This window comes from Prunus mume, linkage group LG5, assembly GCF_029339155.1.
Source record: "Prunus mume cultivar Tortuosa linkage group LG5, ASM2933915v1, whole genome shotgun sequence".
Lineage (NCBI taxonomy): Eukaryota > Viridiplantae > Streptophyta > Magnoliopsida > Rosales > Rosaceae > Prunus > Prunus mume.
In genome coordinates this window covers 15,195,036-15,206,087 of record NC_142702.1, presented here as the reverse complement: position 1 = coordinate 15,206,087, position 11,052 = coordinate 15,195,036, and the positions used below count along the sequence as shown (strand labels likewise).

General features: G+C 40.5%; 1 protein-coding gene across 1 annotated transcript; it reads right to left on the bottom strand.

Moving 5' to 3' along the window:
* Nucleotides 1-3,871: 3,871 nt before the first annotated feature.
* LOC148917087 (glutamate receptor 1.2-like) lies at nucleotides 3,872-7,236 on the bottom strand. The gene is made up of 4 exons (XM_089051518.1): nucleotides 5,917-7,236; nucleotides 5,402-5,705; nucleotides 4,718-5,082; nucleotides 3,872-4,411 (listed from the first exon to the last, which is right to left on the bottom strand). Exons 1-4 carry the CDS (start codon nucleotides 7,183-7,185, stop codon nucleotides 4,055-4,057), a joined length of 2,295 nt encoding a protein of 764 aa, XP_088907644.1. The 5' UTR covers nucleotides 7,186-7,236; the 3' UTR covers nucleotides 3,872-4,054.
* Nucleotides 7,237-11,052: the final 3,816 nt, after the last annotated feature.

The following is an 11,052-nucleotide window of genomic DNA, read 5'->3' as shown; positions in this document are numbered from 1 at the left end:
AGACAGACAGACTCACTAACTATTACAGTATATCGTTTACTATCAATGGAAAGAGCTCCTAGACCAAATAAATATTTCTAAATTAGAAATTAAATGAGGAGATATTTATTTTCATTGTAGACAAGAAGGTGCAACTTACCTCAGCAAGAACAAATTTCACTTACACGAAGATACAATAATCATCTACTGTTTACTTTTGAGCATATAAGATGTCAAGTAAATATACAATTTTAAATAAAAAAATTAGAACAACTAAGCAATCAACAAAGGGAAGAGAATAAGATCATTGCAGCGAAGTAATCAATAAGCATTTTCATCAGCTCCCACACAGATTTTAAAAAAATAGGCTCTTCAACGTTTTATATCATTAAAGAGAAGAGTAATTTGGCAATAGGAGTTCGTATTCTTCTAAAACTTAATATGAAGAGTGTTGGGGTGTGTGAGGTGTGTGGGGTATGTATGGTGTGTGTATAGATGTACTAGGGTTAAATATTAAGTTGGAGGAACTTTTTTTATCTTTTCACACAATAATAAAACTTACAGCTTAAAGAGAAGTGCGGGGTTTTAAATAGAAAATCTCTTAACAAAAAGGACTTCGAAAAATCACTCACATAGTATGCATTTTAATGGAAAATTAAAATTAAAGGAAGTCATCCAATAAAAAAAATGTTTTTTTTTTAATTATTCTCAAATTGTCCTATTAGATACTTTTTCACTATTTTTATTTTTTGAATATGTTTTCCAATTAATCTACCAGACGCATTTTCAAATCCTGAAAATGCAAATTCATTTTCTTGTTTTCATTCTCATAAAATATTCTCCGAAAACATTATACCAAATAGGCAATCAATATAGAAATAGGATACCTGAAAATTAATTTTGCATAACCTCACAATAAATAAAATAAAACAACCAACATAATTAAATAAATCAAAACAGTTAAATTTTTAAAACCTTTTTAAAATTCCAACAGTCTCCAATCCTCTGATTCAAGGAAGGCTTCATTATTCACTCTCTGGAGCTTTTTCAGCCTGAGTGCTTTGCCTTGTGTGAGCATGCACCAGTATCTCAGTAAATTTCATTTCCCACAGTCGACACAAACAAGTGAAGGTTGATTCTTGCCAAGTTGATTTGCAATGTCACGCGGCTTATAAAACATAATCTGTTATTAGATTGCCTGAAAAAGAGAGAGTATGTAAGGTAAGGGGCTTTGACAGAACCAATAAGCTCCAAGATTGATAAGTTTCTGAAGTAGAAGAATCGGCTCTTGTTTTTTATTAATAAAATTTATCATTCGTAAATACATACACAAGTATACATTGAGCATATGTGACTCAGAATGTAAATTACACAAGAATTATATACAATGTTTTAAATCGCTATTGTGTAACGTGTCGCATATGTATATCTATTTACTTATTTATATATGAATGCATATGCAAAGTTTAGAAAGGGTACTCACAAAGCCAAAACCATTGGTAATAGGCTTGGGTTTAATCATAGAGTAACTAGCAGAATACTTTGCCAATACACCATGGAAACCTATGTAGTTTGCTTATGGGTTATATTGTATCTGTTTAAAAGGCTTGAGAGTCGAGACACAGCACTTACTGTTCGGAATCGGATACCTTTAAAAGAACGTAATTTATTTTATTAGCATAACAATGCTCTACATGGTCGAAATTTGTCGACAAATATTGGTAGCATGATAGCGAGACAATCCTCCAAATTGTCCTTTTTGTACCACACCAGACTTCTTTAATTTAATCTGCATTTCTTCTTCTTTATAAACAAGTTTATCAACTCATGTGCTCTTGCTCTGCTGTTCTTTCTTTTAACAAGCTTATCTTCCTTTTTTTTCTTTTATTGCTGCAGCAGACAATGCGTTTACATCGAAATCACAAATGTGTCGATGATAGTTATGAGTGTTAGTCGAACGACGAATGCATGGATTATCATCGTTATAGAAACAAGCTAAAACGAGGGGTGGTAACTAATTTATCTTAATTTTCAAATTAATAGCTATATGTATGCACTTGTGTTTTTCAAATACTGGAACTTCACCTGTGTTGATCCTTTGGCCTCCACATACCAATCTTCATATTGCTCAAGCCAAATCGAGACGACCCGGTTTTCATTTTCTTGGTCCTGTCATTTCTTCCTCCCAACACAACCCTCCTCTTCCGAATCTTCCTAATGCCCAATAATTCACTCAGGCCACCCACGTGGAAGAAGAAGAAGACCCTTTGCCCTCCCTTGTATAAATACCACATACTCATATCTGATCTGATGATGAAATGGTAGTGCTCAAGGACATGGGCGGAACTACAGTACTGTAGTCCAATGAGGTTTTTGGGATAAAAAATATTAAACATATATATTTTTTTTTCTTTCAAATTCAATTCTTTATGAATTTAGTTGCAGGGCAACAATAAAAATACACATTAAAATAAGTACACTTTCAATTATGTTGTTGAACATATTTTCATTTTGATAATATATGGTTTTTGGTTGCATTTAATATATGTATTTGTCTTCGGTTAAAGGTGATTGGAAATTCCAAAGAGCTTGTAGCTCAAATTAGTCAAGAACATTTACCCTTGTCTAAGTTTCAATTTTTCATCCCCCAATATCGCATGTATCGAAAGAATTTTTAATTAATATTGAAAATTAGTCAATTGAACTATAAACTAGCGTGATCTATATATGATTTAAAGTTTTATTTCTACAAAGACTAGAAATTGGATGTAAAAAAAATGATCATTAGATTTTTATCTCTGATGATGGATGATGAGAGAGATTGGTGATGAACCACCTTGATCCTCCTAGAGATGGCAATTCCATTAGGTGTCGTTCAATCAGATGACTAAATGTGACTAATTCATAGGGCCTGCCACAAATCCCATATGCCCAATTCTGCCCCTTCTTTCTGATGATCTTCTGCTTTGCCTTCAATGTTTGTTGCATATTTTTGGTCTGAAATTTTTCTTGGCATCAAGATTGTTTTAATAGACTGATTAATTGAGAGTATATGAGGGACACCCTTTTGGGTTCTCTACGAATGTTTTTTCAACGATCCAAACTATCTATTTTTTAAGTATACATTCACAGATCATCATTGAAAAAAATTAGACAAATTAGAAACCGTTTCAACATCCAATTATGTCTTACAAAATCATCTGTACTTCAAAAAATCATTAAAATTTCAATAGTTTAAAACTAGGTTGGCATTTTAATGGGCAGACCATGTTTTGGTGGATGCACCCCTGATTGATTAGGATAGCTGTACCTTCGGAATTACTATAGTGCCCTTTATAGGGTGATTGATAGAAGATATTCTTCTTGTCTTTTACAAGAATCGGACAGATCCTGGGATTATTCATATTGGGATAAGACAATAAGCAAATAATGCATGGGGTTGCTCCAACTTTTAATCATAGGTGATCTTCACCAATCCACCTTAGTGCTCGTATAAATTTGGGATTTAAAGACGATTCCCTTTTGAATTCGCACTGATTTCCCGAAATCTCATAGACGTACTTGCTTGGGTTATGTATAAATCTTTAGGTTTTTTACGTTTTAGACATAAAAAAAATTTCACTTTTGGAAAAGCCAAAGCTTTTTCAAAAAATAAAAATTCAACTTTCAAATCAAAGACATGCAAATATATTGGATTCCTTAGGAAATCTAAAAATAAATAAGGGCATTTTTGTCCATTTTTGCTTCTTTTAAAATTTTTATCTCTCCTTTTGCTTTTTCTAAAATGTCCCTAAATCTTTCCCTTATTGCTTTTGATTATTATGTTAATAATATAGATTTTACTTTCGGAAAACAAGAGATTAAAGAAAAAACTGCATGTCACTCCTATACGTAGCAAACGAGAAGCAAGTATATTGCTTATAAGTGACTTTATCTGTTTGTACAATATATACTAATAAACACAACCTTAGCATTGCAAAATAACGATTTCACACAGCTCCCGTACAACCACAGCAACTATAATGGGGAGCAATATCTAGTTCTACATACCTTAATACTTAGCTTCATGCACTGTCTACTGGTTTTCTTCGTTTTCATTGGAAACTTTGTGAGAGAAGAACTTCCTTACATGCTGCAGCTTTTCTCGAACCCGATATCTAAATCTGAATTTCTTCACGGCATACCATTTTTCTTTGAGTGGGATTATTATGAATATGAAAAGAGCAAAAGCTGAAGAAACCCCAGTAATGAGAAATAAACCACGAAAGGTATGGAAGTTTAGAGTATTGGGATCACTCGTTGTGTTGTCAAACATGGGAATTGTTCCCTTATGAAACCAGACCTTCTCCATCTCTATAAGCTTTCCCTTTTCTCTCATTCGTTGAATTTGCATTGACACATCATGGACCAAATTCGAACCTTTAGGGAAAACCTGCATTGACATATCATGCTTACTTCCTGATTTTCTGCTTTTCTCCATATAGTTTTGATTTGCAATGCATATGTGTAATTAAATGGATGGACATAATCATAAACCTCTTTTCACGTCAATTTTCCATCTATAGCCACATTTGACATATGTGCACTTAATTGTCAGAATCAGAAATACAAGGATCAAATTGGAAACTATAAATGTTAAGATGTTATGCGGCCAAAATATCATGCTTAATCTTGCTAGTTTTAGCGGAAATACAACATATGATTAATGTATAACCTAAATTTAAGGGAGGTTACTCACAAAGCCAAAACCATTGGTGGTAGATTCGGGTTTAATCATGGAGTAGCCAGTAGGATAGTGTCCAAGGAAGATCTTAATGTACGGAACCTCGTCAACGATAGCAGAGACACCACCATGCTTACTTCCTCTTGATAAAGCGAGAGCATATTCTTCAACCGTCTTATAAGAACGTTTGAATTTTATGTTCGCTACCCCTTGCCGACTGATTAATGAATGGTAACCTATATTTCCTCTTGAGTTTAATTGTATTTGGTTAACTGTCATAATTGATGTCAGAGTTGCTGTGTAACTGGAAGTGAATATAAGCACAGCAAAACCCCATACGATCACTACAAACTTTGCTAAATTGTTTAACAACTTCTCCCCTGCATCAAAAAGACAAAATTTCATTTCCAGGTGATCTTAGCAAATCAACTCTAAACTAATTCAAGACTGATGGTCAACTATATTCGTAATTTGAGTTCGTTCTTTCATCTGAATTAAGAGAATTTGAGTGACTAAAAGTGAACAAGGAATCATTTTGAATTAAGAGAATTCAGCCAGAAAAATATAATTCATAATGCTACTCTTTCTCATATCTGTGTTAATTAATCAGAAAACACAAGGGTTGTTTCATAGAGACTGAAAATTAATTAGCAGTAAACTTGAATAATTGAAAGAAGTAGTGAGATATCGTGCACTTACTATGAGCATACACAAGGGTTGAGAAGGCAAAGCATAATGTGGTTCCGATTTGCTGCGAAGGTGCGCCTTGGACTTCTGGGTTGACAGGACGCTCAATTACCCACACAACGAAACCGGTCAAGATAAAGAAAACCGCACTTGTGATCCAAAGATCTGCCGAAAGAGGTTTCAAGAAAAACCACATGCCTTTATTTTCATTTGATACTAGCATCCCCACACCTAAGTCAGTATATGGTATTGTAAAACACACATTCTGAGATCTCTCCGATGTGATCGTGGTATCCCCAACAACAGCATCGAATGTCTAGTCAAAATACATTCCCCATTATGCAAAAGTGTGTGGCAGGAAAACGGAAAATTAAAAATTAGAAAGATTAAATAATCAAAATGTAATATAATGAGATGCAAATCTATTTTTGCATTACAAGTTACTAGCATACAATTACAGATGTATTTATCCAACATAATATTCATATTCCACCTGATATAAATTTTTAATTTCAAATTAAGCATACCTGGAGAAAAACTTGGTAAACAAGATCATTGTAACTTTCATTAATGCCAACCGGAAATGGAATGAAGGTATAATTTACTTCATACGGCAATGCTCTAATTGCAGTCTCGAATACTTCGATGCAGAAGCCAGTGAAATATGTTCGATTGGTTTGATTATCATGTTTCATATGCACAAGTTCGTTGAACCCTATTCTCACTGGAACTCCAACTCTTAGTTTTATTTTGGAACTATTACTCAATTGCATCTTTGAACCTCTTGGGATGGTTGATGATCCTCCAGGCCATATGATTGTTTCGAGATCGTTGGTAGAAAGTAAATTTCTTCTGTTATTAAGTGGGTAGGAATCTCTTGTGTGTTTTTCTTCACATGGCCACAATCCAACCCTTCTTTCCCCTTTTCCTATAACATTCACAATCTCAATTGCAGTTGAAACTAGCTTCCCATTTGGATATTGAATTTCTTCACCGCTTAAACCCTTAAACCTTGTTTGCAATATCTCTTGAAGAAGCAGAAGTCCATGTTTGGAGAATGTAATATTGTTTAAATTCACTAGGTTCAATCCTGTAGAAGTCGAGGTCCTCTCAACTGCTTCAGCTAGAGCCCAAGTTGCATCATATGCCCAAATTCCATCTGGGGTTACCGCACTTACTTCTATGTTAGGATCCTGCATGTAAAATATCCTCCTCAATCTTGAAGTAAGATTGTGGAGGCGGGTTGATGCTGGAGTATAAGACTTCAAACCGAGCACTCCTTGAGTTGACTCAATTACAGATGGGTCCATGGAAGAATGCAAGAAATTCGTGCTAGTTGATGTCATGATCCAAGCATACCCTTCACTCAGTAGGCCTAACTTTTTTGCATTCAAGAAAAGGCGAGGAACAAGAAAATGTGATACATGCACCACAAATACCGTCGTCTTCAACTTTGTGAGGTTGCGGAGCTCTTCAATGATCTGTTCATCTGCTGAGGAGGCAGCAATGCAACTTTTATATACAATAGTCACATTTGCTTCTTCAATGGAGTTGATAAAAAATGGAATGATGTCTCTCCCATAATCTGTGTTCTCATATAGAAGGATGACATCCCTCCATTTGAACATTTCAATAAGGCCACTGATTGCCGTAACTTGAGAAGTTTCATCTTGTGTAATCTCAACAAAGAAGGGATATTCGCCAGGAGCACCGAAAGGACTAGTACGAAGTCCAGAAAGTGACAATACAGGGACTTTAGCTTCTTCTCCTAACTCTGCCAATAGGTTTGCTTCCATTCTTGTTTGTGCACCAATTATTGCTTCCACTTTGATCTTATCCAAAAGATTTAGAGCTGCATTTGGTTGAAGATCGCAACTAGAGTTTAAGATAAAATTATATAATGGTAGTTGTTTACACCATAATCAACCGAGCATATCCAGCCTCAAAACAACTAGCACCAAGGCAGACACGTGTCACCACCACAGTGACTTGTGCAAAGTCCCACATCGGAAATCTACACAAACCTCTCACTTTCACCTCCCTATAAATAGGGAATAGTATCCATGTGAAAAGGGGACTTCCTCTCTCCACTTAGAAGAGGATCCGGGTCTTAGAGCTAGACCCTAGGGCCGGGGACTCTCTTCTAGATCCCTGACTTGGGCATCTCACTTGTTATCTTTATATTCGGGTCCAACCCCATGTACAAATGTAATCATACACTATTATAATGAGAACATACTTCTCCGTGGACGTAGCCCATTCATTAAGGGTGAACCACGTATATCTTGTCTTCTTTACATTTATCGCTTGCCCAAGTCTTTATACACATGCTTAAGGTCCTCACCTTCATTCATCATCCATCACACCTCATCACTAAGTTGGACTCAATCTTGACCTAACCATTTTGAGCATCAACAGTTTGGCGCCGTCTGTGGGAACCGATACAAAAGGCTTATGTCGTTCTCTCCTTCCTCAGTGCCCTTCGGCACCCATACAATCTTCATCATATAGCTTGAGCGATGCCTTCGGCACCCAGCTATCAACCGGCGTGAAAGATGCCTTCAGGCACCCATCGTGCCTAGCCACATTGCCTTGCGACACGCAAGCTTTGTGTTGCCTTCAGCACCTTCGTGCTCAACCATATTGCCTTGCGACACGCAAGCTTTGTGTCACCTCCGGCACCATCGTGCCTAGCCACATCTTGTGTCGCCTTCGGCACCATCGTGCCTAGCCACATCGCTCTGCGACGTGCAAGCTTTGTGTTACCTTCAGCACCTTCGTGCTCAACCACAGTGCCTTGCGACACGCAAGCTTTGTGTCGCCTCCGGCACCATCGTGCCTAGCCACATCTTGTGTCGCCTTCGGCACCATCGTGCCTAGCCACATCGCTGTGACGTGCAAGCTTTGTGTTACCTTCAGCACCTTCGTGCTCGCCACATTGCCTTGCGACACGCAAGCTTTGTGTTGCCTTCGGCACCCCCCGTGCCTAGCCACATCGCTCTGCGACACGCAAGCTTTATGTTGCCCCCAGCACCATCGTGCCCAGCCATATTACCTTGCAACACGCAAGCCTTGTGTCACATTCAAGACCATCGTGCCTAGCTACATCGCTCTGCGACACGCAAGCTTTGTGTTGCCTTCAGCACCCTCGTGCCTAGGCCCATCATTTTGCTACATGCAATTCTTATGCCTTTGGCACCCTCGTGCCTAGGCCCATTTCCTTGCAACGTGCAATTCTTGTGCTTTTGGCATCCAAGGCCCAGCAACTTCACCATTCAATTTCGCCAGGCCCTTTGCCTAGGCCAAACCAAAGGCCTTAGCTCCCAGCCCCTATTTTCAAAAAAAAATGTAGAACAGGCCCACCCTTTTTCCCAAAGCACCATGCCGAAGTCTTGGCCTCCTTGCCGAACGGCAAGGGCGTCTAAAGTTTTGAGAGGCTCACAATTCTCAAAAAAAAAAAGGGGAGAGCCAAACCACGCCACATACCGGGTCCTTGCCCAAAACAAAGACCTTGCAAGGCCCACCTACCCAAATGATCCCACTCACTCCTTGCAAAAAAAAAAACGTTGGGACTTTTGCAAAGGAGCATTCATTTTTAGGGAGGTTCATGTGGTTCTCCTTGCCAAAGCCCACTAGAGCCTTGCTGCCTAAATTCCAAAGCCCAACCTTGACCAACAAAAGCTCTTTTTCTCTTAAAACTCACAAGGACCCATTTACGGATGTCCCAGCCCCAAATTTGTTCGAGCGGCTCGCCAAGGACCCAGCTACGGATGGCCCAGACCTTGCCGAAGGTCTAGCTCAAGCGGCGGGCACCCGGCTCAAGTGCCTACCTCTGAGCTCAAGCTAAACCAAGACGCAACACCACTCACTGGGTATCGACCCGGCCTCTCCTTGATGCCGGCTACAAGGAAGCCAGCCACACACCAACACAACTTGCCGAGGCGGCAAGGGTCGTGGAAGAATTCGAGAAACTCACAGCAATACCAACTCCAGCAAGCTTGCCGAAGGATCTCTCTCGGCCCGGCTCCTGGCCAACAACAAAGTGCTCAGGTCGCGGCTCACGCAAGGGGCCCGACTTTCTCTCCTTGACTTCAAGATCCCAGCTATTCGGACTCACGGTTGCGGACCCTGCGAACCTAGCTCAATCTCCTCCTCCAAATCCCAAAATTGCGGACCCGACTCCAAAATGATCAAGACCCCAGCCCGTGCACTTACTTCTCCGACTCATTCTCACTGGTCAAATCTGCGATTCAAGAGCCTTACCAAACCCCGAAGCAATCAAGCACTTTTGCCTAACGGCCTAGCTCCATGCAACTGCCGAATAAACAACAAACAAAGATAATCACAAAGGCCCTAGGTCACTTGCCGAACGACAAGGACCATGAAAAATCCAAATGGGGACTCATGAAATTCTCAAGGTGTCAAGCCTGCCTACCCGGCTCCAATTCTCGGCTCACCGGCACAGCTAAGCTCACCAAGACCAAGGCCCAGGTCACCACCTTGCCAAGTACCCACCTGCTGAATTTGCTCTAGCCACCCAAGCTGCAAGAGGACCCCACTCCTTGGTCACGAATCCAAACACACAGGCCGGGCGAAACAAAAACAAAACAAAGCGATCAGGGCACCCACCTCCAGAGCCTAGTCTCTTTGATGAAATTCGAGCTCCCAATCCATGATCGGCCCTCGGGACCTAGCCCACAGAGAATCATGCCCTTGCCAGCGGCAAGAATGCCTAAAGAAAGGAGGAGGCTTCACGGTTGCTTACCTTCACAGAGTACCCAGCTACTTCTCACCACGGACCCGACATTATTACTTGGAAGCCCAAGTCTTTATGGCTGCCCTCAGGACACCCCAGCTCTTCATAGCCCCTTACAACCTAACTATAACTCGTTGGCCCAGCTCACACCACAAGGTCCACCCCAAGTACACAAACCAAATCTCAATTTGCTCAGCACACCCAGCTCCACTTTAGCACAAGAACCGGCTCCAAAATCAAGCCAAAACCCAATACTGCTAAGGTGTGCTCACAAACCAACATTTGTGGCAGGCTAGTTCCAGTTCCAAATTTCCTCTTACCAAAGGCCCTAGCGTGAGCCTAGCTCTGTATACACGAAAAACCCCAAGACCAGCTCACCTAGCTTCCACCTTGCAAGCTTTCGACCCCTCCTTGCCAAAACGAAAATTTGCCCGAACCCGACTCCAAATCTGAGTCTAGACACTCGGCTCAATCCAAGTGCTCACCCCACAAATTCACAAAACCACGGCCTGTCGTGGATGTGCACCAAAATTTTTCAAAGCGGCCTTGCCGAGCAGGCAAGGTCCATCTGAACTCAAAGCGAGGCCACCCATCCTCGGTTCCACACTCACCTATGCTCAAGCTCCAGCGAATCCGACAAGGACCCGGCTCACGGGATAGACGACACTACGGACCCGGCTCGGATCGTCTCGAAACCATGCACTCACCACTCCTTGCCAAAGACAGATCAGCCCTCCTTGGGTCCCTTGCCAAGCGGCACCCGCCGCCCGGAATCCTTCCTCCTGGCGGTGTCTCGGAGCCCAGCTCCACCTTCACGTTGAAACCGCTGGTCCCTGTGGCTAAGGAACTCGAAAGTCCCAGCTCTCTCTTGCCTAGCCCCCTCCTCTTCTTTGGTGCCCTACAAATG

Bases quoted from the DNA above. Each gene is read 5' to 3' on its own strand.
- LOC148917087 (XM_089051518.1), bottom strand. From the start codon at position 7,185: ATGGAAGCAAACCTATTGGCAGAGTTAGGAGAAGAAGCTAAAGTCCCT. The intron at 5,706-5,916 runs GTATGCTTAATT...TATTTTGACTAG, and splicing joins TTTACCAAGTTTTTCTCCAG to ACATTCGATGCTGTTGTTGG. The intron at 4,412-4,717 runs GTGAGTAACCTC...ATGTCAATGCAG, and splicing joins CCACCAATGGTTTTGGCTTT to GTTTTCCCTAAAGGTTCGAA.